A 27,398-nucleotide genomic window follows, 5' to 3' on the forward strand; every position below is an offset into this window, starting at 1 on the left:
GGCTTTCCCTTCGGCGGGGGCCATGGCCACCCCGCCTCCGCACTCCAACATGCACGATTTGGGAGGCAAGAGGCACCATCCCGCCAATCTGCCGCCCATCAGCGACGCCCGCAGTGTCCTGTTGGAGGCCATTCGAAAGGGTATGTGGAAAATCTGTGACCCAGCAACCATACAGTTCTTATTAAGTATATATATACCGTATTGGCCTGAATATAAGACGGCCCTGATTATAAGACGACCCCCTCTTTTTCAAGACTCAAGTTTGAAAAAAGACTTTTTGAAAACCAAATTAATTTTTATACAGAAAATAATTACAGTACATCTGAAACAAATGATTATAACAATATATTTGAGAGAAAAAGCATGTTATTTTGCCTCTTTCAAATCTAAAGTGCAATCACATTCGTAAATGAATGGCTTCTGGTTTTTGAAATGTAAATTACATCATAACTTCTCCTCAGCTGCCGGTTAACCTCGCCGATCTTCGACCCACTTTTCTCCAGATTGTCACTACGTTTCTCCATTTTCTGTTATCTCTTCTATTGTTTTCTTCTCTTTTCTTTCTTACCGCTATTTTTTATTTTTCTTCTTCGTGCTACTGCTATTTTTATTTTTATTCTTCGTGACAGGGTTCACTTTGGCCTGGGGAGTCAAGTTCAGCATTCGCTTCATTGATATCTGGCGCCATCGAGCGTTGTGAATGGGTATAATGTCTAGACCCTGAATATAAGACGACCCCCACTTTTTCAGTCTTATTTCAATGCAAAAAACACCATCTTATATTCGGGCCAATACGGTATTTCCAAACTTTATGCATGGAACCAATACAAAATATGAGGCGCAGGTATTATTTTTGTCCACTTGAGGTCACCATCCTCAGGGGCTACGCCATAGTATCTGTGACTTTAAATGTGCATGGCTTTTAAGAGGCGGGGCCTGGCCGAATCAGAGTTGGCTCGACGACTGTGTATAACTTCCCCGTTGCAACAATAGAAATTATTTGAAAACCTACCACTAATCCAAACAGGACCTTACTTGTTACTTTTTTTTCCAAACCCCTTCAGGCATCCAGCTGCGAAAAGTGGAGGAGCAGCGAGAGCAAGAGGCCAAACACGAGCGCGTCGGCAACGACGTGGCCACCATCCTGTCGCGCCGCATCGCTGTGGAGTACTCGGATTCGGAGGACGAGTCTGAGTTTGACGAAGGCGACTGGATGGAGTGATGGACGCAAGAGGAAGCAGCCAGCACACACTTGCTTGTCGTCCCGCTCACTTTTACTTTTGTCTTGTTGTCTCGTCTTGGTTTCGGACGGAAAGCCTCCGACCTTCGTGTCCATCGTTGTCGTCTTCCTAGTGGTCCAAAATATTTTTGTTCTGTTACTGCACTACCACACACAATTGTGTGATGTTTTTTTTTTTTTTTTAGAACCATGTGGTTTTTGTCTCCTACCTGCAACGTTTAAAACAGGGGTGGGCAACCTATGGACGGTGGTCCATTAATGGCCCGTATGAAGCGTTGATATGCAATTCTAAAAACAAGAAAGAAATGGCTGGCTACTTGTGTGTGTCGGAGTCTGTGTCAATCATGTTTTACACATCTTGTGTGGGTGCTAACATTTTTTTCCACCCATCCATCCATCCATTTTCTGATCCGCTTTATCCTCACAAGGGTCGCGGGGCGTGCTGGAGCCTATCCAAGCCGTCTTCGGGCAGTAGGCAGGGGGCACCCTGAACGGTTGCCAGCCAATTGCAGGGCACACAGAGACCAACAACCATCCGCGCTCACACTTACACCTAGGGACAGTTTTGAGTGTTCAATCAGCCAGCCATTTTGGAATGTGGGAGGAAACCGGAGGACCCGGAGAAAACCCACGCAGGCCCGGGGATAACATGCCAACTCCACACAGGAAGGCCGCAGCCGGGATCGAATCCAAGACGTCTGCACTGTGCGGTCGACGCGCTAAACACTCGAACACCGAGTCGCCCTAACATTTTTTTTAACTCACTGAAAGAGGTCTACTGTACGGTTTGGGGCCATTTTGGCAACGGCCGGGAGTATTTCCGAATGTTAAAGCCCCTCCAAGAAGGTGTGTACACCCCCTTTTTCCCTTGAATTCTCCAAAGATCATCAAACTTTGACACCATCCTCTGCCTACACTGGAAGACATCGGCGAAAAATTTGCTAGCAAGAGTTTGAACCTTTCAAGATCCCGTCAAGTGAATTCAGATATTTGTTTGTAAGTAAATGTTTTAAGATAATTGCTAAAAACCTGCAAAGACTATGCAGTACTCATTAAATCGTTTTTCATTTCTTTTTTTTTTTCTTTTTTTTAACAAAATCAATTTTCTCTACATCTTCTCTGTGATGTCAAGTTCAGCATATTCATTTTCACTTTACAGGGACTTTAAATTCGCTGCGAGCCAAAATGGCAAACTTCTTGTTCAATTTTGGGTTTGGGACCTTGAGACTTATTTGTGCATTCTATTGTGATCGACCTGTCCACATAATTTCATGTCAATTGGTGAAATTCAAGGGCTGTTTTTTTTTTGTTTTTTTTAAGATTGAAAAGTTCATTGTATTTCCGCTCGATCCAAAGGCTGCAAAAAAATATTACACCACGACCCCCCCCCATCTCCCTGCACCCTCTTCATCGCCCACCCCCCAAACAACTTGGATGAACGGTTATAACGTCCAAAAACATTTCAAAATGTTCCCCACCCCTGGTTTAACAGACAAACTAGAGAAGGAACCCATGAAGGCATGTTGCAAATCGCACATTTTTTTTTTTTTTGCTTGAGAACAATTTGTGTGTTGTTGTCACGTGCAGCCACCCACTGACCTTTAACTCCAGGGAACTCAGAGATGAAGCGTTTCTGCCTGCTCGCCTGCCCTGTCTGTCTGTCTGTCTGTCCAGGTTTTGTGTAGGTAGACGCTTGTGTCCATATCAGGAAAGAAGAACTCTTGAGCCATTGTTTTTTAATACACCCTCAACAAGTATGGAGGTTTGTCATGACATGGATGTCCCTGTTCATAAGACGTATGCAGAGTTTCCGAGTTGCAGGTGCACCAGGTACAATACCAATGAAGGCAGCTTTTCCACCACATACACAGATCCCCCTTTACTGCGTAACGAGAGGCCTTACCTCGTTTGGTTCTACAACAGCAACCTGCGGAAGACATTTTGTGTCACTCAAAAAGAAAGAAAAAAAAAAAAACGCCAGCCATCATTACTGTCTGTCCGTTTGTTATTTCTTTCTACTTGCCTTATTGTCCAAATGTGTCGTTGAGTTGATGAATGTATTGTGCCGTTACTACTTACTTGCCTGCGCTTGTATGGATTTGCTGTTTCTGCTTGGGGGGAGAGAGGTGAGAAAGCCTGATTTGGAAGAGAAAGCAAAAAAAAAAAGATCAATATCATGTAACTTATGTAACTGTTACAGTTTGCTTGAATTAATAAAAATCTAATGTTACGTCTGAAAATGGGTTTCTTCGCGGGGGGTGGGGGGGGTGATCGGTTTCAGGGTCAAACTGTAGCTTTTTACTTTTATTTTACTTTTGTGTTTTAGTACCATGGTTGACCTGTGAGAGGCAGTGTGGTGCCAACAAGGATTGCGGGCTGCCAAAAAGAAATAGTAAAATAAAAAAAAAAGACAAGGCTCACTGTTAGCTTCTCAGCCAACTACAGTACAATCGCTTACCCCTGTCATTTTGTTTTTTGTTGTAATAAATGACTTGTGAGACAAGTTGTACAAACTCTCAACACAATTTATGGCTTGGTCTTAGTCGGTGTTGACACCGAAGATAGCAATTATGTTATATGTTATAAATATTGAAATGGTTTCACATTTACAATCATCAGCACGATCGATTTCAGAGCCAATTAAGGAGAAAAAAAATCACAACACATCCCAAGGAAATGGTCAGGGAGGACTCGCGAAGGTGAGCTGACAAATTGTCATACAAGTGTGGAAGGTAGTCAACTACCTAAATCTCAAGACCAAAATGCATACCCACCAATGGCTTGGATGACACGTGACAGAGTACATTTGGAAGCATGTGGCTTATTGAAGACTTACCCACGTCATCCTGAGCAGCCAGAGCGAAGACAAGCGATGCTCTTTCCTACGTCACACTTGATCACACTTCTTCCGAGATAATGTGACGTCATGCGTGGCCTCATTTTTCAGGTGAATTTGGCAGAGGAGCTATTGTGAGCTCAGAGGCTTATTAAAAAATGTGGTTTTGCTTGTTTGTTTGTGAGAGCAGATTAAAAACGATTTAATTACCAAAGGCACCGAGTTATTCTCCTCATGCTGGGAAGCCGTCCAACTGGGGGAGGAAAAAAAAAAATGCTTTTGCTGCCTCCATCGACGAATCACGGCGTGGCGTTTTCACACGCTGATGAGCTTTACAGCATCTTCTGGAATATTACATTTAACTGCTCTTAAGAGTAATTGAAAAAGAAGCGACAAGTTAAAAAGAAAGAAAGCTGCTCTGCTGCTGATAGTCCGAGTCTTCTTCTTGGCTATTATCTACACAGCAGCAGACTGTTCACTGGAACATTTGAAGGCAACCACAAGGCACACAATGCCACAATCCTTGGAACCTTTAATTACAAGTGACCCAATTTGCAACAGTCACATCTTTATTTGCTTAAAAAAAAAAAAAATACACCAATCCGAGACTGAAATAAAATAAGATTATATAATTAATATAATTATATTATTATAATAAGATTATAATTAAAAGTGTCGGTTGAATGGGCAGAAATGTGCCTAAAGCAATAAATAATAAGGCAGTGCAATAACACTAACAAAACAACAATACCAGCTATTCAGTTTTTTTAACTTTGGGGGGAAAAAAAGTTATAAAATACCAAGAATAATTGATTGATTGAATTGATTGAATACAACTTTATTGTCAAATGTGCTGTACAGCACAGATGAAATTTCTTCCCTCTCAACATAAAATAATATGGTTTATATGACTACATATACTGTAGATACTCAAAATGTATAATCATAATAATAATGCATGATAGTAATGTCATTTTTATTTTGTTTTCATAAACTATTTTGTTAATTTCGCAAACCAAAAGGTACAGTGTAGTGCCTTGAAGTAAACTGAGGAAAATTAAAAAAACGTTCCACATTGGAGCAGTCAACTTTTTTTTGCAGTCAACTTTTTGTTTTATAATTCTTCAAAAAAAGAGACTAAGTTGATTAATGCCACTACCAGTTGGTGTTTATTGTCAAAATAAACATAAAAACAAAGAGGATTATAAGTTGTGTATTTAAAACAACCGCCAGACTGCTAATCAGAATGCAAAACTCCATACACATACCAACGAACAGCATCGATCATGGCAGTGTTACAACCCTACTTGAACGCAAATGGTGCCAAAATACCTCCTACGGAGGCAATACGTAATCAAATGTGTGACTACATTTTGCTTCACTAATTTAACAATAAACTTGTATCTTCTAATTACCACAAAAGTTATTCTACACGAAATACAATTCATTTTCCGACTTTGTGACTAATCAATGTGTTTGGCCCTAAGAGCCCAAAATCCCTGCCTCTATGAGATGCACCGGCAATGGAAATATTTCGTATTCTTCTCCGTCATTCTTCACTTAACTTTGAGTGTGTTGCTCTTCTTCCTCACGGGATCGCGATGCACTTGGCGGGCCCTCGCGCCGAATGAAAGCGTCTGCAGGGACTCGGTGATGAAGCGCTGGGTGGGGGACACGCACAACATCACCAGCAGCTTGGCGTCGCCCCCTGGTGGACAAACGTAACATTTGAGATGTCTATTGGATATCAGATTGATGGTTTCTATAATCGTGACGTACGTGCACACACACACGCAGAAAAGTCAATGTTGTACTCGCGATCAAGCTTCTGACCTATGGCATCCTGGAGCAGGTGAGTGAGCTTGCTGTTCCTATACGGGACGTGCGGCCTCTGCTCGGCCAGCGCGCCCAGGACATCCGACAGAGCCGAGAGACTCCGGTTGATGCAGGACACCTCCCACAGTGCTCCACCGGACACTCCAGTCATATCTTAAGACACACATAACTTTAGTATTATATTTACTGTAACATCGGAGCTTTAGGGTACAAAATGTGTACAGTATCCTGTAGATTGTATTTTCTGATCAAAATAAAATGATTTCCAGACTTCTATTAGGCGACCACATCAAGCATTTGTGACTGGATGATCGAAGGATGTGGAGGCGGAACTTCTGCCTACATATAGATACAACTGGTTTTCGGTTTACAGCAATGCATTTTTACACGTTGCCCAAGATGGTTAATGTAGCCAATGAAAAAGTAAAACCTAAATCCAACTCAAACCTACGTTTCCACTGTGTTATGAAAAGTAATCTTAAAGAGTTTTATGGCGGATGTAACTGTAACTTTTCGATGCTCTGCTCACCCACACACTCGCTCCCTGCCAGGTCCACCAGTTGCAGCTTGGTCTGAAACGGCATCTGCGAGGTGCCCAATCTCGGGGAGGCGCATGGAGACAGCGAGGGAGAGGAAGCGGGACTTTGGAAGCCATCTTCCGGCGAGTTCCGCACGGCGGCGTTGGCTCGGCGAGACTTTGGACTCCACGACTCCTTTTGGGCGCTGTGTTGCATGCTCTTCTTGGCACTCTGCAGCCGGCGGGCTTAAGGGAAGAGGCATGGTTCAGCGTGATTCGATGGCTAGCGAGGCAGCGAGCGACTCTCACCCAGGGCCTGCGCGTTGGGGTTCTTGGAGGAGATAGTGAGTGTGACGATCAGGTGGGAGCGTGACGAGTCGGTGTGCACAAGAGTGGGGCAGTGAGCTCGGAGCCGCAGCACTCGACTCATGATCTGCATCACCTCGCAGGCGTCACACACAGGCCTAATAAGAACATTGCGGTTAGGAAGGGAGATGGGGAAATAAAAAGGTTGGTGGGTAGGAAGGTAAGTTGTAGTATGTTGGTCGGTATCTTGTTGCTGGATGAATACATTTAAAGACCCTGTAAAGTGAACTCTTAGATTTGTTTCTAAATACATTATACATGTTTGAAGATCATTGCTGAAAAAGGTGCAACGACTGAGAACCGAGTAGTACTCACTTGTGGAAATATGGCATTAAACCGGTTTTCACCACTTCAGTTAGCCTTGTTTTACCGCGCGTGGCTAAACGGGGCCGAGTAATCGATGGAATGGCCACTTTAGAGAGCCACGTTGTCAGCTGTGAGTGTGCGCACGTCACACAAAGAAAGACATGAGTGAAAAGGGGGGAATATGCTAACTTAAACAGGCAGCCTGTGGACCATGGCTTTGGGCTGGCGTGGCCACTTTAGAGCGCCTTGTTGTCAGCTGCGAGTGTGCGCACATCACATAGAGAAAGGCAAAAGAGTGAGGAAGCCGCGACAGAAGGTTTAAAAAGTCAGATGTGACTGCAAATGTGTGGACAGGGGCCCTGTGCTGGTGTGGCCGCTTTAGAGTGCCTCATTGTTGCAGCAAAGAAAAGTTGGTTTCATTGCATTCAGCGGACATGTTCGATAGCAGATAGAATAGCTTTGTTATAGGATACAGAAGCATTAATTTCTAAACTTTGAGCTTTTTTTGAATAATTCAATTTTCGCAATTTTTTTGTCTTTTATGTGACGTGAAAGATTTTGTGTCATTTTCACTTTGCAGGGACTTAACGGTCGCCTGTAAATGAGGCATGTTGAGGTTTGCTCTTACTCTTGCGTCAAGGAGGCGACCTGACAGGAACCGGGGGACATTGTCACTTTTTCCCGGCGCTGCCCCGCGTCTTTGGCCAGCAGGTCCAACACGTCGTTGTTGTACACTTCCATCACCGACATCTCCAGCGCGTGGCTTGCTGAGGGCTTCTCGGAGATCAGCCTGGCTCACAAGGTTATTGCTCAATTTCAGATCACGAGGACCTTAGTTGCGCTGGATTTACACATTTGTTTTACCGAAAGATCTCCTCGGAGGCCTTTACGATGATGCCCTGCTGCAGCCCTGAGGGTTCATTTAACTCGGGGGATCCCGTCATGGTGTAAGTCTTCCCGCTTCCTGTCTGCCCGTACGCCATTATGCACACATTGTAGCTGAAGACGAAGGAAGTTTGTGTTTATCTCAGCGTATCGATGTCGTCACTTTTGCCTGATCCTTACCCATCCAGCAATGAGGTAAGGAGGGGCTTGACCTCCTCAAACACAGCTTCCTGGGAGTCCTCTGGCCCATGAACCCTTGAGGAAATTATTTATTGTAGTGACAGAAAAATATGTAGCCTTTATCATGAAAAAAAAAAATTGTTGGTGTACCTCTCAAATTCAAACATCTTGTTGAGTGCTGGCACTCCTGGCTTCATGCAGTTCACAACCACAGTGTCCTTCAACAAATTAAATATATAGAAGTAGATACCAAATCACACATGGACAGTATTTATAAAGCTTACATCACTGATGGCATGGATCACTTGCTCCGATGATGCAGGCCTGAAATGGACATGACCGTGTTTAATGCATACATCTAATGTGATATTTTGGACTGTTTCTTTTAGTGCAAGACGCACCCCCATCCAGAGGGGGACGACTGGACGTGGTCGAAAGGTAAAAGAGGACGCACCCTGCAATGAACCCGGATGTTCCCTCTTAACTCCTGCAGAGAATGAAACAAAATACAACTGACTTACGCGCATTTTTTTGAGATTCAAGTCATCACTCTTTTTTATTTATTTATTTTTTTGCTTTGACTTTCAATCAGAAATTGAAGACAAGAGGTCTCTACGGTATCAGCAAACTTCACAACAAGCAGTAGTTTGGCAGATAGTAAACAATTCTTCAATTCAACCAAGTGTGTTTATCTAGGAGGGGTAAAATGATACACACACACACACCAAAAAATTTCACCCAACACAGGCGTGTCTTGGACGAAACAGAAACGATGAATAGCAGTTAGCTGTAATTGGTTACATTGTCATTCCACAGCGAACGAATGGAATGAACTCACCACTAACGTGTTGTGAAGTTCTTTCCTCCTCTGCCTCTCTGCTCCGCACCTATCTCGCTCCTCCGCCAGAGAGCGCTCCAGAGTGGTCAAACGGGCTTGTAAATCTGAGTGCAGGAACTAACTTGGTGAAACAGGGACTGAAGTTTGGGTATGTCCACTAACCACAATTGGAGGATGTAAACAATCCAACATTTTGAGAAATAAGCAAAAACAAATTTTGAAGTCATAAACCCAATTTGGACGCATGAACCAACTTAAATTTGAAGATGAAAAACAGGCAAACTTTGAATGTTTACAATAAATAAATCCACATTTGGAGATTGAAACCAACCCAAACGGAAAATGCAATTGTTGGGTCTTCATGTATTCCTAGACTTACTTTCAACAGTGTCTTGGCCACATTCCTTCAGAGAATAGCATCTTTGTTGTTCTACGTTCTCCTGTAGCTGCTTGCTCTTTTCCTCCAGCTCAGTGGCAAAACTCACATAGACGGCAAAAAGTTCGCTTAGACACTGTTTCAGGGTCTGAAAACAAACATATAACAAATCAAACAGGAAGGAAATCTAGTCTGAAATCAGGTCTGTGTTCTTTACCTGGACCTCAGAAATTAGCTTTGCAATGGATGAGCGGGTGATCTTATTTTCAACCTGTGGAGGGTTGGAGGCCTTGCTGTCCTTCTCTTCTTGCAACTTTGCCAAGGACTAAAACAAAGAAAAAGACACACACGCTTAACATATGGCTTTCCAAGTTTGATATCGCACCCACCCTCAATTCAGATAAATAATATTTGTAAATGAATACATTCAACTAAATAAAAGTAATAAAAACATTCTTCTTGTTTGACAAATTCATGGTGCTTCCCTGAAAGTGGATTGTATAATAAATGAAATCAAATGATTCCATAATCCACGGTCTTCAAGTGAGATACATTTTGGGGTCAAGTCTATAGATGCAGAGAAATTACTTTCAAAAAATAAGTTACATGTGTCATTTCCAATGTGAAATAAACGAGTCATGATGATTGTAAATTTTTAAAAAAAGTATTTTAAAGTTCCCTGAATCTCCAAAAGAAATTCACCGAAGAAATAAGCCTCTTACCTCAGCGAGCCTGACATTAAGAATAGCAGTCTCTGTCTCCAATTCCAGTATTCGCTCCTCTTTAGCCTGAAAACACAATGATAGGAATTATTTTGTTAAAATTATAATAAAATGGAAACCCACGAGCCTCGAAACAACATTTCCCCACCATTACGAGTACTTACTCTTAATTTGTGTTCCAGCAGGTGCACCTGGTGCGCAAATACTTGGTCACGGTTCACAAAAAGAGGCATTTTTTTTCTTTTTTTGTGGTTTATGAAAGAGAAAATAAGTTTTTAAAGAGAGGAGAGCTATTTACGCTCTCTCTGTTGTTCGCAGACGCTTAATGTTTTTTAATCCGATTAGAAACTGCCCAGAAGAATTTGTAAATGCTCACCTGTCTCAAAGGCTCTGCTATTAATAGTATCGTTTGTTTTTGTTGTTGTTGTTTTTAAACAACAACAACAAACAAAACTGTTTTGTCCAGGTAATGAATGACATTCAAACGCGGAAATATCATGAAAATAGACCACATTTTGCCTTTGTCGGCAAAGACGGTTGGAGACAAGTAATAATCTAGTTTCAGTAGGTGTCGCTAGTGCATTGTCAACCGTCAACATACAACCAAAGAAGGAGACCGACGTAGAAGAAGAAAAGGTTTGACACAAGGTGGCAGCAGAGTGCAAAGAATGATTGGTGACTAATCCAACAGCCAAATGCAAAGAAATAAATTACGAAAACAAATTACAAAGAGCACATAAATGTACAGTTTTGTGTGCTACACTTAAAAGTATTTGGTTTCTCGTTGATGTATCGACATTTATGAAAATGCCATGCAGCCAACAATATAATAAGCTTAATAATTAAACTATTTTTGGTTCGCACATGAATAGTCGTTGAAGCCAAACAATATATTTTCAAAACAACAGAAAATACGGTTCCATAATGCATAAAGCAAATGGAACACATTTTCAGGGTATCCTACAAAAGAAGAGCTATCAATGACCATTAAAAAAAAAAAACACCTTTGCATGGGTAACACCTATGAATTGAGTTGCACATTCAATATGGCGGACACAGCTACGTATGTCCGCAAGAGCAAGTGAGGCGGGGTATATTTGATAGTGGAAGTAACGAAGAAGAAAATCACTTCCGCCTTCGTCATGACCCCCGAAACACTTCTTGAATGCACACTAAATACGGCTTTTTGTTAAAAAATGGCAAAAGCGAAGGACAAACGACGGGAGAACACCAGCGTGGCCAGTGAGGTAACATTACAGTCCTATCCTGAACTTTGCTGGCTTTGTTGAAAGCTTTTATTCGCTAAAATTTATGTTTAATGGGAAATTAAATAACAATAATAATAATAGTAATAAATGTTTCTTCCACGTGACATGAACAAATGAATGCAGATTGACCACTTGGAGGAGCGGCGGGCGCGTTGCCATGACAACCTGGAAAAGTCCGAGTTCAGGAGCAGAAAAGAGAAGCTGTCCGAGGAAGAGAGGTGACAATAATATCCATCTATAATATTATCCCTAATCATAATCATGACAAGAACATACCTACTTCTTCTACGCCTATAAGGTTCCAAAAAGGTGTTCTTTTGAAAGGCAGTGGGTCCGTGTGGAAAATTGTCTGCAATTCTTCAAATTTAAAACTTTATATTCATATTAATTTTGTGTTTACTTATTTATTGTCTTGTTGATTTTAGTCCCTTTTTCCTTCTCCTCTTTTCGCAGGCAACAACTGGAAAAACATATGGCAGTCATGACCGAAAGGATGCAAAATTTAGGTATGCTCAAAAAGTCGCCCAATTTGACGCTGTACACATGGTTTAATATTATTTTGCTTGTATTTTTCATGATCTTATGCAATACAAATTAAGTAATATTATTTTTATTTTAATTTTCCACAATTGTACAGATGTTTTATTGACACCAAATGTCAAGCCAATGAGATCATTTTTAAGTACAGAACAACAAAATATCTCGGCAACGTTAGAGAGACCCTTTCGAAACCGTTCTTGGGGGCACTTCAGGACACGCACTGTACCTGCATGTATATTAATAAGCACTTAAAATGTTTTCTTGCCCTAGACAAAGAGTTGCTGCATTTACGAGAGCAGAACAGGAGGAACACGTTGCTGTCGGTGGCTCTGCTGGCCATCTGCGCTCTCTTCTACTACATCTTCATCTACGACCACAACGAACACTCATGATGACATAATACTCGCGGCTATCCAACTGTTTTTTTTTTTTAATGATTCCACGGAAATCCTGCTGCTAGGTTACTGACCAAACTGGGTGCTACTCATCATATATGTGCCTATTGCCTTATTCTTTTTCCATCTTAACATCCATGTACTAGTATCCTCTTTGTCATCACTAGTAAGACAATTCAGCACACTTGATATCAAGGATATGCACTAAATATTCAAATATGTATATGTGATACCTGACTCTAAGTTCCAGCCATTTATTACCCCGAGCTACATTCATGGCCGTTTTTTTTTTTTTTTTAATCACGTCAATGTGCTTCTCGTCAAAATAAAAGCATTTTTGTAATTACACATACACACATAACGTGCAATAATTGACTTCTATGCATGTCACGGTATGATGGACAATTAAGCGACTGCTATAACACACAAGTTCCCTTCTGTGCCAATATATATTGATTTCTTATGATGAGAATTATGATTGCAACCACAGCTGCCATTTAAAAAGAAAGAGGCAAAAAAAAAAAAAAGAATGGTGTATAAAGATTACGCCGGCTTGACTCATAAGTGGTCTGCTATTCTCGTCTGGCATTTATGATTTCCCCTCCTTAGAGTATTTTAAGTTAGTGCATTATTTGGGGAAAAGAAAATGACAGTATTTTGTTTGCCATTAAAAGTATTTTTCTGTAAAGCAGGGTTCATTACGTGACTCACTGCTTCCACAAAAAAAAAAAAAAAAAAATGGGCAACATTTGGAAGATAAAGATTACTGGAAAGCAGAACAAGATGAACAGCAGACTCTTTTTTAATTTATTTTGGGACTTGTTTGAAAGACAGTTTCCTTTTTGTATTTTAAAAAAGGATTCTGGTATTCTCGAAAGGAATTATATATATTGTACCCCAATAAAGTATTTCAGAAGGAAACTACAATGTTTTTATGGTCGTGTTTTTGTTAAAAGATTATGTACTTATTTTTTAAAACAGATTTTTAAAAATGGTAATTTAATACGAATTTGTAGGAAGGAAGGTCTATGGTGATTTTGTATTCTAGTTTTGATGCAAATTGTACAAAAATTTGTGTTTAAATGTACAAAAAACATTAATTTGGAAATTGTACAAAAATATATACATTTAGTTAATTGGGGGTGGTCCACAAATGTAGTACAGTACTTTAGTTGGAAATTGTACAAAAATTTGGGAATCATACACAAATGTAGTCATCAACTGAACAAATAACGCAGTAGCTTGGTAGGACATTGTAAAAAAAAATGTAGATTAGTAGGAAAGTGCACAAAAGATGCAGTGGTCGGGTTTGTTCATATTATTATTACGCCATTGCAGTGGTCGAGCATGTTGTCCACAATGATTATCGGTACACTGTTCATTATTCTTGGTCTGCCGAGTGAATCACTGTTTGCCTGGCCCCACTCACTCACTCACTCACTCACTCACTCACTCACTCACTCACTCACTCACTCACTCACTCACTCACTCACTCACTCACTCACTCACTCACTCACTCACTCACTCACTCACTCACTCACTCACTCACTCACTCACTCACTCACTCACTCACTCACTCACTCACTCACTCACTCACTCACTCACTCACTCACTCACTCACTCACTCACTCACTCACTCACTCACTCACTCACTCACTCACTCCAAGAGCAAGTGAGGCGGGGTATATTTGATAGTGGAAGTAACGAAGAAGAAAATCACTTCCGCCTTCGTCATGACCCCCGAAACACTTCTTGAATGCACACTAAATACGGCTTTTTGTTAAAAAATGGCAAAAGCGAAGGACAAACGACGGGAGAACACCAGCGTGGCCAGTGAGGTAACATTACAGTCCTATCCTGAACTTTGCTGGCTTTGTTGAAAGCTTTTATTCGCTAAAATTTATGTTTAATGGGAAATTAAATAACAATAATAATAATAGTAATAAATGTTTCTTCCACGTGACATGAACAAATGAATGCAGATTGACCACTTGGAGGAGCGGCGGGCGCGTTGCCATGACAACCTGGAAAAGTCCGAGTTCAGGAGCAGAAAAGAGAAGCTGTCCGAGGAAGAGAGGTGACAATAATATCCATCTATAATATTATCCCTAATCATAATCATGACAAGAACATACCTACTTCTTCTACGCCTATAAGGTTCCAAAAAGGTGTTCTTTTGAAAGGCAGTGGGTCCGTGTGGAAAATTGTCTGCAATTCTTCAAATTTAAAACTTTATATTCATATTAATTTTGTGTTTACTTATTTATTGTCTTGTTGATTTTAGTCCCTTTTTCCTTCTCCTCTTTTCGCAGGCAACAACTGGAAAAACATATGGCAGTCATGACCGAAAGGATGCAAAATTTAGGTATGCTCAAAAAGTCGCCCAATTTGACGCTGTACACATGGTTTAATATTATTTTGCTTGTATTTTTCATGATCTTATGCAATACAAATTAAGTAATATTATTTTTATTTTAATTTTCCACAATTGTACAGATGTTTTATTGACACCAAATGTCAAGCCAATGAGATCATTTTTAAGTACAGAACAACAAAATATCTCGGCAACGTTAGAGAGACCCTTTCGAAACCGTTCTTGGGGGCACTTCAGGACACGCACTGTACCTGCATGTATATTAATAAGCACTTAAAATGTTTTCTTGCCCTAGACAAAGAGTTGCTGCATTTACGAGAGCAGAACAGGAGGAACACGTTGCTGTCGGTGGCTCTGCTGGCCATCTGCGCTCTCTTCTACTACATCTTCATCTACGACCACAACGAACACTCATGATGACATAATACTCGCGGCTATCCAACTGTTTTTTTTTTTTAATGATTCCACGGAAATCCTGCTGCTAGGTTACTGACCAAACTGGGTGCTACTCATCATATATGTGCCTATTGCCTTATTCTTTTTCCATCTTAACATCCATGTACTAGTATCCTCTTTGTCATCACTAGTAAGACAATTCAGCACACTTGATATCAAGGATATGCACTAAATATTCAAATATGTATATGTGATACCTGACTCTAAGTTCCAGCCATTTATTACCCCGAGCTACATTCATGGCCGTTTTTTTTTTTTTTTTAATCACGTCAATGTGCTTCTCGTCAAAATAAAAGCATTTTTGTAATTACACATACACACATAACGTGCAATAATTGACTTCTATGCATGTCACGGTATGATGGACAATTAAGCGACTGCTATAACACACAAGTTCCCTTCTGTGCCAATATATATTGATTTCTTATGATGAGAATTATGATTGCAACCACAGCTGCCATTTAAAAAGAAAGAGGCAAAAAAAAAAAAAAGAATGGTGTATAAAGATTACGCCGGCTTGACTCATAAGTGGTCTGCTATTCTCGTCTGGCATTTATGATTTCCCCTCCTTAGAGTATTTTAAGTTAGTGCATTATTTGGGGAAAAGAAAATGACAGTATTTTGTTTGCCATTAAAAGTATTTTTCTGTAAAGCAGGGTTCATTACGTGACTCACTGCTTCCACAAAAAAAAAAAAAAAAAATGGGCAACATTTGGAAGATAAAGATTACTGGAAAGCAGAACAAGATGAACAGCAGACTCTTTTTTAATTTATTTTGGGACTTGTTTGAAAGACAGTTTCCTTTTTGTATTTTAAAAAAGGATTCTGGTATTCTCGAAAGGAATTATATATATTGTACCCCAATAAAGTATTTCAGAAGGAAACTACAATGTTTTTATGGTCGTGTTTTTGTTAAAAGATTATGTACTTATTTTTTAAAACAGATTTTTAAAAATGGTAATTTAATACGAATTTGTAGGAAGGAAGGTCTATGGTGATTTTGTATTCTAGTTTTGATGCAAATTGTACAAAAATTTGTGTTTAAATGTACAAAAAACATTAATTTGGAAATTGTACAAAAATATATACATTTAGTTAATTGGGGGTGGTCCACAAATGTAGTACAGTACTTTAGTTGGAAATTGTACAAAAATTTGGGAATCATACACAAATGTAGTCATCAACTGAACAAATAACGCAGTAGCTTGGTAGGACATTGTAAAAAAAAATGTAGATTAGTAGGAAAGTGCACAAAAGATGCAGTGGTCGGGTTTGTTCATATTATTATTACGCCATTGCAGTGGTCGAGCATGTTGTCCACAATGATTATCGGTACACTGTTCATTATTCTTGGTCTGCCGAGTGAATCACTGTTTGCCTGGCCCCACTCACTCACTCACTCACTCACTCACTCACTCACTCACTCACTCACTCACTCACTCACTCACTCACTCACTCACTCCATTTTCACCTCCCCAACAACCACCCAATCACTTGTGGCCAAAGTAAACAGCAGCCACTCGTTCACATTTGAAATGATGTGTTTCATAAATTAAAGCAAAATGAATCAAATGAGGACCTTTAGACAGCAGCCATTGTGAGGGACACACAAATGCGCATCTTACCCATTAAGATTTTACATTTTGTCTCTTCAAAGCCTACGTTTGACATGCGCAGTTGCTCCTCTGCAGGACAATAGATAGGACCAAGGTGGGGCGCAACAGTCCAGCACCGCGGGCTGGCCGACATCACATCATGGCTCGGCTCCCCTCCTGCAGAAAACCTCTTCAGCTACCAATGTGGTTGACTGGGTAGCACTGCTGAAAAGTTAGCATTTCGTATTTTGGCATTTAGTATGCTAGCATCAAGCATGCTCATAACTCCAGAAAACGCTGGCAGGCCCACGTTTTTGCAACAATATTATCTACTTATCTACAGATTTACCATATTCTTTTTTTTTTTTTTTTTTTACACATAAAGGTGATATGCTAACATATGTAAGTCGAGGGGCTTACACATATTTAACTTAAGTTTTTGTAGCTTATGAAAAAACACTAATATGCTAATATTTTGTATGCTAACATCCAGCAACATAGCGCTGAGCGCAAAAAGAGGTGTGCAGCAGAAATACACTTCCAATGCGTGACTGTCTCCTGTTTATATAGCAAGTGGGAGCAAAACGCAAATAACGCTAACTATAGATATGGTAATGCCGAAAAGGGGCAGCATTTAAAATCGAGCAGGTCAAAGTGACTTGTGCTAGCTAGCGTCAAGCATACTAGCAACTTCAGAAAACATTGGCAGGCCCGTCATTGTGTAAGCTTTTGTTAAATTGTTAATTATTATCATTTTATGTTTGAACATTACAGTATTGTCTTTGATGTTAAAGTTACCTAAATTATATTCTCTTTAATAATTTCTTAAACATGTTTATGTTGAGATCGTCTGATTGGCTGAAGGAAACAGGAAGTGTTTTAGTAGCGGAAGAAGGAGTTGTGCTCTCGAACGTGCTGCGGTGCAGATGTCTTTTTTTTCTTCGCAATAAAACTGTATTCAAATGATTCCATCTCTCCTTTTGCCGTTCGTAAAGTAGAGCTAAACACTGAAAACAACGAACCCCTCAACTTACAATAGTTTATATTTAAATAAATAAATAAATAAAATGAATATGGTGATACTGTAGATAATATTGTTACGAACAGGTGGTATGATAACATTCTTAGCTTAGGTTTTTATAATTTATGAAAAAATACAAAAACAGTATGCTAATTTTTTTGTATGCTAACATCCATCAACATAGCACTCATCGCAAAAAGAAGCGTAAGGCAGAAATACACTTCCAATGCATGACTGTCTCCTGTTTCATAAGCAAGTGGGAGCAAAACGCTAATAACGCTAACTGTGGATATGCTAATGCCGAAAAGTCATTTAAAATCGAGCAGGTCAAAGTGACTTGTCTGACTCACTCTACCGTTAATGGCATTTAATCGTACCTTGGCTGCTCGACGAGTGATCAACTGAGGTGCAACGTCGCCATGCTCTCGCCGTCCTTTTGGGTCAGGCTGACCTGGTAGTGGAGATATTGGTTCCTGGAAAGAAATGTGAAAATAACTAGCGTTCTTGCTTGGACCCCCCCAAAAAAGTAATGCTCGCCTGAGCTGTGAGAACTGCTGTAAAGCTGGAAAATAAAACATTGCATCAAAACCTCAAAAAAAAAAAAAAAAAAAAATCAAGGTGTCTCCCCTGCAGCCCACACCCCACCTCGCAACCCTGAACTCAAGACACGTGAGCCATCTTGTGCCAACATGCTTTTGGCTGTGCCGTGCGTCTCCGTGCAACCACATTATCACAGTTGTTTACTTTTACTTCCCCTCTCAAAAAGATTTTAATAAAAATGTTTTCTGGGAAAAGTTCTGGAATGTCTGGTGTAAATTTTTTTTTCCATTTCACGAAAAGCTTGTTTTTGAGCAAGGCAGTGTCGACTATTTCTCTCGGCAATACAGTAGTTGTTGTGTCCGTCACTCACACTGCCCGACGATTCCTCAGAAGTGTCCCCGCCCGATCATCAGGCACCCACACACAATCTGCTCGAAAAAAACGCTTGACCACCAAGCCCAGGCAGGCATGTCTCGCCCGCATCACATTACGTTTCCGTGGTAACCAACCCAAATGTGACAAGGACAAGTTTGGAGCCACATCTCGAATTACGCAATTGCAAATCTCAAGGTCTGTTTTCAATCGAAGCGAAAGTCGTTTAATTACATCAAGATTGCATTTTCCGATTAAAAAGTGGAATGAATTTGAGTTATGATTCTGTGGCGTAATTGTCGTTTCCTTACATCATTTAAACTGTTCAATGGTCTGCTGTTGCGTCCAGTGGGTGACAATATTTCAACTATAACAAGACAAAAATGGACGTCAAAGGGTTTGTTTTCAATTTTTTCCCCCCTGGTTCTTTGTTTTGTGCGGAGCATTCCGGACATCTGACAAAACCGAAGGCTAAAAATATTTTTTGGGAGAACAATTCAATATAGTCTTTTATCATGAGCGTAAATTAGCATTTTGTCGGAATTCTGTCTATTCTTTTTATGTTTATAATTCAATATTTATCATCTTATCATTCGTTATTTTACTCCACTGAGGGCTACAAAATATTTGATTACAAGTGATCTAAAAGTGTCTTTTAGTACAGTGTATGGATGTAATATTTTATGTTTTATCTGTAATCTTGTTACATTCCGATTTTTTTCTCATAATAATAATTAGACTTTATTCCCATAACTATACAACCCCCTTCTCGTAACATGATGACTTTAACCCTTTCAGGGACAGCGGTCACTCCAGTGGACATCTTATCATGTTATCGTTATTGGTGCATTAAACGGTTAAACACAAAATATCGCGTTCATCTCCTAATGCTCAAATTTTAATCAGTATTTACGAGTTGATTTATTTTTGTGTTTTCCTCCCGAGTCCGTCGACGAGGAATATTTTCTGACCAATCTCGCAGTCAACAGACGAGTTCACAAGCACACATTGACACGTGACCGCCGCTCCCGGGGGGGGGGGGGGGGGTCCTCATTAACATGGAGATAATGCGTCACTTTCAACAAAACACGTTTGTTTCTTGTGAGTGCGCCACGCTGAGCGAAGCGTCATATTAGCGCAAATAAAAGAAAACAAAACAAAACAAAAACAGTCAATAAATCTCATGGGTGGGGGGGGGGCTTCATTGAGGAAACGTCGGAGGTTGCCAATCTATCAGTGGCGTGGATGACGTAAGTTTGGCGGGTTTTGTAATACATTTACGTATTTATTTTTTTTAATCATTTTACTGTCATGCAGTCGCACTTTTATGTTAATCAGCGTTTACTGAAATTATTCTTAGATTTCTAGACCTCGTGGTGCACCTTGAGTTGTTTATTGGAGCCAAGTTTTATTTTGTCGATTCTATTGGGAAAGTGTCGAACTGCCCGTCACCGCAGTGCAATACCTCTTAAGTTATTTTATTGTAATATATATTTTTTTGTGTGTATTTATTTGTATCGGGATTATGTTATTTCTGGTGTGGTGGACATGTATGTTACAGTATTGATATATTTATTTCTTTTTTTATTTTTCCTTCCGTTGCCAATCCGGAAATGGCGTTCATGCGACATTTTAGATGTCTACACAGGTCACTTGCACAAATATTGGGAGCATTTTTTTTCAGTAACATTGCAACATTTTTCAATGAAAAATTTGACCTTTTTACATAACGGCTTGAATGTGGGAACATTTCAGCTTCTCGGAACAGTCGGAACAATCTCGTAATGTTCACATTTTAATCTTGTAATAATACTTAACGTTGTTTTTTTTTCTGTCGAAACAGTACAATTTCAATCAAGTCAATTTTAACAAGACTTGAATTTGTATTTTTTTTCTCCTGATACTAACACAACCTTTTTCATTTTTAAAAATACAAATTGAAGAGATTGACTTTTTCATGTAATATTACGTTAATGGAACATTCCAACTTTAGTAACTTTTCTCATAGAACGTTGCAATTTTAACACTTTCAGGTAGAGCGGGGCGGCCCGGTGGTTCAATTCCAGCTCCGGCTTCCCTGTGTGGACTTTGCATGTTCTCCCCGGGCCTGTGTGGGTTTTCTCCGGGTACTCCAGTTTCCTCCCACGTTCCAAAAACATGCATGGCAGGCTGATTGAACACTCTAAATTGTCCCTCAGAGTGAGTGTGAGCGTGGATGGTTGTTCATCTCTGTGTGTGTGCCCTGCGATTGCCTGGAAACCGGTTCAGGGTGTCCCCCGCCTACTGCCCGAAGGCTGCTAGGATAAGCTCCAGCAACCCCCGCGACCCTTGTGAGGATAAGCGGATCGGAAAATGGATGGATGGATGGTACAGCGGTTACTACAGTGGACAGCTTATCGTGTTATCAGGGTGCATGAAAGGGTTAATGTCATAAGAAACTCTGCAAACAATACGTTCATGTCACCACAGTCCAAATCAAGGGAAGAAACTGTAACTTTGGGATTTTGAACGTGGTCACCCGGGTTCCCTCGGCACGTTTTCAGACAAAGACACGTGCGCACAAACATGCACAGCGAGAGAGCAAACACGCTTGAAATGTGTCTGCGTGGAAATTGAAGCTATTTTTCGCAGACAAGCACTTTGCGCCGTCAACGTGCCATTAGCTTCGTCAAACACAGGCAGCCACGCAGGAAATCAAAGTGAGATGGAAAGGGACACAAGAAGGAGTCGCTCCACACGCATGCCTTTTTGCCTTTGTAGCACTTTATTCTTTGTTGTGTTTTTTTTTTAAATTCCCCCCCAAGTAGAAAACACAGTGAAAGACACAAAACATACAAAATAGAAAAATATCACACCACACCACACAAGAAGGGTTGTTATGATACTGCTTTGGCATTTCAAAATGAAACAAAAACAAACAAGACGTTGAATAAAGTGCAAATTTTTTTTTCCATGAAAATACATTCACAGGTGAAGTCTGAATTTTTTTTTCTCAGTCTTTTTTTTGTTCTTGTTCAAAATGGTTTTCAACGCTCCCTCCAGAACTCGTGTTGAGTTTAAAGTGCTGATATCCAATGGCTGCCATTTTACACACAATGTACCTTTAAAAAAAATAAAATAAAATAAAAAATTCAATTAAATATGTTATGAACTCTGAAATGAATAAATACGATAAAATGTTTGGGTAAAAAAAAATAAAAAAATCAAAGCACCTTCTATAAAGACTGATTTGGGGTGTAAAATAATAGGAGCGTTGCAACAAGCACATGTCGCGACGAATCTTTGACGTTACAAAGTTAATCCCAGAATGATTTGGGTTTACAGTTTACTTTTTTTTTTCTTCTTGGGAGCGTTATATTTTTGTCATCATTCGACTTTTTTTTTTTTTGTTTCCCTTGGACATTTTGATTTCTTAGTCATCCGTTTTGACAATTCATGTCTTTGTTAGTCACCGTATGATTTGAAATTTACCGACAGGAGGAATGACAGAAAAATAACATGACGGAGTGACGATAAATTTGGTTCGAACTGAAAAAATAAAATGACGGACTGAGGATGACGGACAGGTACCCAGGCCACTGATGGATGACGAAAGACGGACTGGCAGAATTTTGTAAAATGTCCATCTCTGCTCGTAACGTTCCCGTTGAAATATCCGAATATTGTGAGTTTGATGTAACATGACTTGTCTATAAGTCTATGACTGCGGCGGTTTTTTGTTCTCCACTCCGTCGTAGGAGCGGCTCACACTTCGCTGGGCGACCTGGAGCGGTAGGCGGCGTTTGCCCGAAAGCAGCCGCACAGTAGCAAGTAAATGGAGCGCTGGATCTCGGCGTTCCTGTAGGCGTAGATGATGGGGTTGATCATGGAATTGTAGGTGGCGGGCAGCAGCGTGGCGTACGTGTAGACCGATGGATACTCTCGCTCGCCCACCAGGCAGTAGACAGCGAAGGGCAGCCAGCTGGCACCGAAAGTCCCCAGGATGATGGCCAGGGTGGACACGCCCTTCTTGGTGGCCACGTAGTGCGAGGCGGAGAAGAAATGCTGCTGCAAGGCGATCTGGTGGGCGTGGCGGCACACGATCTTACAGATCTTAAAGTAGAGTGTCAGCATGAGCGCGAAGATGACGAAAAAGGCGGTGGCCAGCAGCGTCACGTTGCCGCGCGTCAGCGGCCGCACGATGCTGCACGTCTCCGGCTCGTCCAGGCAGTTCCAACCCAGCACGGGCAGCAGGCCCAAGAGCAGCGACGCGCCCCAGGTGGCCAGCAGCATGGCGTGGGTCCAGCGCAGCGTCTTCTCCGAGAAGTAAGTGAGGGCGTTGTAGAGTGACAGGTAGCGGTCCACCGTGATGGCAAGCAGGCTGATGATGGACGCCGCGAAGGACGCCACCAGGAAGCCCACCGTCACCAGACTGACGGTCTGCGAGGAGACCACGTACTGAAAGACGAAGTTGAGGATGAGCCCCACGCCGGCCAGCAGGTCGGCCGTGGCCAGGCTGCCGACCAGCATGAACATGGGAGTCCTGAGCGTGGGCGTGTAGAAGATGATGGCCACCACGATGGCGTTCTCGCAGGCGATGGCCGTGCCCGACATGCACAGCATAATGTCCCACGGGTTGACGCCAAAGGCCAGCGGGACGTCTGATGACAGCGCCAGAGTGCCGTTGCGCTCTGACTCCGTCCACAACTGCGCCCCGGCCGACGAGTCGTTCGCCGGCGGCGGCGCGGCCGAGTCGTTCATAAGCGCCGGGTGATTTCTCCTGCGGGAGAAAAAAACAACGCAGGGGGGATCAATACAAACCCTTGCGGAATTCCCTCTGTGGCTTTATCTGCTTTTTACTTTTCCCAATCAAGCTACCTCAGACCTGCATAAGATCTTCCTGACCTTTGGACTTCCACCCTTCATTGTCTCAGACACACTTGGGAAAATTTTGCATCCTTTCTCACCTTTGCTTAAAAACTACTTGACTGCCTTCCTTACCTTGTGGTCTTCACCTCAGAACTGCTTACTTCGGCTTTCCTTGCCCCCTTGCTTCCTTCCCTGCCTCGGACCCACATTTTGTTTTGTATCAGTCCTTCCCTGGCTTAAAACCAATTTTCTGCCTTTTTTTTTTTTTTTTGCATTCTTCCTTCATTTAAAACTACTTTCCTGCTGTCCTGACACTCCACACTCCAGACCAGTCTTTTTTTCCTTTCAGACCTTCCTTCCCTATCACCTTTCGTTTCTCCTTTTCTCAGATCCGCTTTTTATCAGCATGCTCCTTATTGATGCATTTGTCTCTTCGCATTATCCAGCATATTTTGAATGCACAATGGCATTAGTTAGAATGGTGCAAAATCATTGTCATACTAATTAATATGCGCCCGTCGCACAGAAATCAGATGCATATTTTTAACACGTCATGAATATTGATGATTGTCTCCCAGTATTTACTCAACATATTCTGACACTTAACATCACAGATATGGATTCTTGTCTCTCAGCTTCGACACAATTTAGATTTTTTTTTTGCAAGCAATCACATCCAATTTCTTTGATTCAATATTGATACTTTGTTTGTCTCAGCATTCACCCAGCATATTTTTGACGGTCATTATTTGAAAACTTGACTCCGACGTGCACACAATTTTACTACATTTGTCTCTTAGCATTCACACAATGCATTTTGGTGACATGTTTCATCAATATGGATGCTCAAACGTCAAATATTTGAATGCAATATCCAGACTTTGACTTTTAGGCTCAAAAATTGCATTTTACTTGTCTTTCAGCATTCACACAATGCATATTTTTAGCTTGGCTCTCTGCATACACATAAGTACACTGATGCACTTCTTTTGGCAGCTCAATAAAAACAAATAGAGCAGTGGTTCTTAACCTTGTAAGAGGTACCGAACCCAACCAGTTCATATGCACGTTCACCGAACCCTTCATTAGTGAAAATTAAAATTTAGATCTTTTACAAATTCAAGACATTAAAAAAACACATTTATTAAAAACAGAAAAAAGTGAATAAAATTACATGACCCAAGTACAATCAAACCTCGGTTTTTGAAGGTCTCGGTTTCGTCCAATTCGGTTTTCGACCAAAAATTTCGAGTTTTTCATGCCTCAGATGACGAACACATTTCGGTTCTCGAACAAACTGAGCGCACTTGAAGGCACCATTAGACTCCTCTCCCTTCCTTACACGAGGAAGTGACGCTTCCTGGGTAGACGAGGAAGTGACGCTTCTTCGTGTTGCTTTTCATTGTAAGCAGACGTGTTCAGTAAACATTTTTATTTTAAAAAGAGCGTGGTTTCGGTTTTCGAACAATTTTGGTTTTCGAACAGCCTTCTGGAACGGTTATGGACGAAAACCGAGGTTTGACTGTATAATGAGCGAACTAAATTTCCCGCAGCACTGATTGGATAAGTAATGTCACGTGATCATCCGCAGCCAATGATGGCCAAGCGGGCGTGTCATATCTGACTGTTCATAACGGGTGTACGTTAACCAACATGGCCGAGGCTCCGTTGAACCCCCGAGACCGATTCACCGAACCCGTCGAGTTCGATCGAACCCAGGTTAAGAACCACTGAAATAAAGTGTTACATATTGTCAGTCATTTGCTATCTCAAGCACAAAAAAAAAAAAATCAATGCTGAAATATGAACGCATTTTGAAAAGTTGGAAGTCTCCAGTTGAAGTTGCTGCCTGCGTGCCGGTTAAGGAGCTCTCCGCGGTCCTGAATCGGCATCACACTCGAACTTTCCGAGTGAACATACGTTAACGCGATGTGATTATTCCTCTCGTTTTCGAGCTCCTTTCAACAATCTATTTGAGCATTATCAATAGTTATGCACTCTTGGGGGGGGGGGGGCAAAAAAACAATCCCCCCAAAAAAAGAAATAAAGTGGAGCATACCTTCCTCGACGAGCAGAGGTTGGCGGGGGAAGCGGCGATCCCCACTTCCACGCAGGCACCGGCGGACGTTGGCGGTGGCCGACGCGGCGGCCGTGCTCCCCACACGTGGGACGCACACCCGAGGCAGAAGCGGTGTGAAGTACCATTGGCGGAGGACGGCAGAGGAGCGAAGAGCGGCCGGGGGACGCCCTCAAGGGACAGCTTTAAGATGCCGTGACGTCACGAAGGAGGAGTCTGAATGTGCAGGGCGGGGCTTTGTTCCCACGCTCCGAAGGCATTTGATGGTTTGTCACCCGAGGAGACGCACGGCGGACACTTTAGTACACTAGTTTCAAACTCAAGGCCCGGGGGCCACATCTGGCCCGCCATGTCATTTTATGTGGCCCGCAAAAGCAAATCATGTCTATCAACTTCCATGATCCAATAATTTTGTTACCCTGCTTACACTCATTTGAACAATAATCGAGCAACCAACAAACAAATAGTTGACTGGAGTGATCTCAAAAGTAGTAATCAAAGTAACAACGCGATGAGATTGTTAAACATTTATTAACGGCCCTCGGAGTGACTTAACTCCAAAGTGGCCCGCGACAAAAATGAGTTTGACACTTCTGCTTTAAGAGGTGCACTTGATGACATTCGAGAGCTCAAGTAGAAGTTGTTCCATTTCCACATTTGTAGCTCAAAACACCTGTATGCCAAGGATACTCACTCCACTGAAATAAATGGAGATGCCATTAATTCGTTCCAGCCACCCCACAAAACCCATGTGCATTTTTTTTTAACCAAAGAAAATGATGCTCTCTAAAGTGAGTAATAACACAATTAAATAGAATGCAAAGAATCAAACAGGTTTGTACATCAGGTTGAAATCATTGCAATGCCTGGGTTTGTGCAACTTGGCCAGTACCCATATAATACAGTGATGAAAATACAAAGAATTACTGTTAAGGGACTCAGTAAACTGCTGTCATATTCTTACTTTTTGCAGACATACAGTGTATCTCTCTCTCTCGATAGATAGATAGATAGATAGATAGATAGATAGATAGATAGATAGATAGATAGATAGATAGATAGATAGATAGATAGATAGATAGATAGATAGATAGATAGATAGATAGATAGATAGATAGATAGATAGATAGATAGATAGATAGATAGATAGATAGATAGATAGATAGATAGATAGATAGATAGATAGATAGATAGATAGATAGATAGATAGATAGATAGATAGATAGATAGAGAGATCGATAGATATTCACACACAATGAAGGAACGGCTAAAGAGGCAGCTTGAAGAAAACATATAAATACTAAGGGTAACCACTTTTTGGTTTCTTAGCAACAGCTGTTTGGCCACCTGTTCCAGCCTGGCTCTGAGTAAGGGAGGGCGGGGGGGGTGGGGGGGATGAAGAAGATGAGGAGGGATGGGGTGGCGAGGGATCAGACAGGAGTGGGGGAGCCATGTGTGGGTTTCATCCTCACAACCGAGTGAGCGACTCACATGAAGCGCCGAGTGACTCACTAAAGAGGAGCCACAATGAAGGAAGCCAAATAGATGATTAAATCTCAAGGCTCGTGAAAATATACAAAGACGAGCATTTAGTGATGGTGAGGCACGTGCGGTGAGAAACCTGCTGCGAGGAGTGCAAATGCAAAAAGAGGATTCATTGACACACGCACACACAAAACACAGACTAAAGATAAGCATTTGCTTGGTTCAGCGAATGAGAAGCAGTGGCAAGACAAGTCACGTCTGCTCACAGTGCCCTGAGCATCTGACAGTTCCTGGCTGAGAAAACAAGTGTAGATTATTTTGAAAT

At 41.3% G+C, this 27,398-nt stretch overlaps 5 protein-coding genes across 7 annotated transcripts in view; 3 read left to right on the forward strand and 2 right to left on the reverse strand.

Annotated features, from left to right (window-relative positions):
- The window catches only part of wasf1 (WASP family member 1), a 32,109-nt gene extending 30,430 nt beyond the window's left edge, over nucleotides 1-1,679 (forward strand). The window contains 2 exon segments of the mRNA XM_019873804.1: nucleotides 1-140; nucleotides 1,065-1,679. The exon segment at nucleotides 1-140 is cut by the window's left edge and continues 45 nt beyond it. Of these exon segments, the coding sequence (XP_019729363.1) occupies nucleotides 1-140; nucleotides 1,065-1,222 (298 nt within the window). The 3' untranslated portion in view covers nucleotides 1,223-1,679.
- Nucleotides 1,680-5,218: 3,539 nt separating this feature from the next.
- kif25 (kinesin family member 25) lies at nucleotides 5,219-18,437 on the reverse strand. Of its 3 annotated transcripts, XM_019873806.1 has the most exons (16): nucleotides 18,129-18,221; nucleotides 16,798-16,955; nucleotides 10,103-10,168; nucleotides 9,598-9,705; nucleotides 9,384-9,528; nucleotides 9,005-9,108; nucleotides 8,568-8,653; nucleotides 8,451-8,490; nucleotides 8,317-8,384; nucleotides 8,167-8,241; nucleotides 7,966-8,100; nucleotides 7,730-7,891; nucleotides 6,739-6,893; nucleotides 6,442-6,675; nucleotides 5,910-6,065; nucleotides 5,219-5,784 (listed from the first exon to the last, which is right to left on the reverse strand). In XM_019873806.1, exons 2-16 carry the CDS (start codon nucleotides 16,882-16,884, stop codon nucleotides 5,633-5,635), a joined length of 1,773 nt encoding a protein of 590 aa, XP_019729365.1. In that variant the 5' UTR covers nucleotides 16,885-16,955; nucleotides 18,129-18,221; the 3' UTR covers nucleotides 5,219-5,632. The 3 variants fall into 3 exon arrangements, with proteins under 3 accessions (XP_019729365.1, XP_019729364.1, XP_019729366.1); XM_019873805.1 differs by lacking the exon at nucleotides 16,798-16,955 and having other exon boundaries at nucleotides 18,129-18,437; XM_019873807.1 differs by lacking the exons at nucleotides 16,798-16,955; nucleotides 18,129-18,221 and adding an exon at nucleotides 10,267-10,878.
- LOC109518136 (coiled-coil domain-containing protein 167-like) lies at nucleotides 11,218-13,056 on the forward strand. Its single transcript, XM_019873808.1, has 4 exons — nucleotides 11,218-11,349; nucleotides 11,494-11,588; nucleotides 11,824-11,876; nucleotides 12,181-13,056. Exons 1-4 carry the CDS (start codon nucleotides 11,299-11,301, stop codon nucleotides 12,300-12,302), a joined length of 321 nt encoding a protein of 106 aa, XP_019729367.1. The 5' UTR covers nucleotides 11,218-11,298; the 3' UTR covers nucleotides 12,303-13,056.
- On the forward strand, nucleotides 14,024-15,849 carry LOC109518137 (coiled-coil domain-containing protein 167). The gene is made up of 4 exons (XM_019873809.1): nucleotides 14,024-14,143; nucleotides 14,288-14,382; nucleotides 14,618-14,670; nucleotides 14,975-15,849. The coding sequence occupies exons 1-4, from the start codon at nucleotides 14,093-14,095 to the stop codon at nucleotides 15,094-15,096; spliced, it is 321 nt and encodes a 106-aa protein (XP_019729368.1). The 5' UTR covers nucleotides 14,024-14,092; the 3' UTR covers nucleotides 15,097-15,849.
- A 3,236-nt stretch (nucleotides 18,438-21,673) lies between the features above and the next one.
- On the reverse strand, nucleotides 21,674-25,924 carry gpr6 (G protein-coupled receptor 6). Its single transcript, XM_019873691.1, has 2 exons — nucleotides 25,571-25,924; nucleotides 21,674-23,422 (listed from the first exon to the last, which is right to left on the reverse strand). The coding sequence occupies exons 1-2, from the start codon at nucleotides 25,714-25,716 to the stop codon at nucleotides 22,408-22,410; spliced, it is 1,161 nt and encodes a 386-aa protein (XP_019729250.1). The 5' UTR covers nucleotides 25,717-25,924; the 3' UTR covers nucleotides 21,674-22,407.
- Nucleotides 25,925-27,398: the final 1,474 nt, after the last annotated feature.

This window comes from Hippocampus comes, unplaced genomic scaffold (assembly GCF_001891065.2).
Source record: "Hippocampus comes isolate QL1 unplaced genomic scaffold, H_comes_QL1_v1.1 scaffold126, whole genome shotgun sequence".
In the NCBI taxonomy this organism is placed as follows: domain Eukaryota; kingdom Metazoa; phylum Chordata; class Actinopteri; order Syngnathiformes; family Syngnathidae; genus Hippocampus; species Hippocampus comes.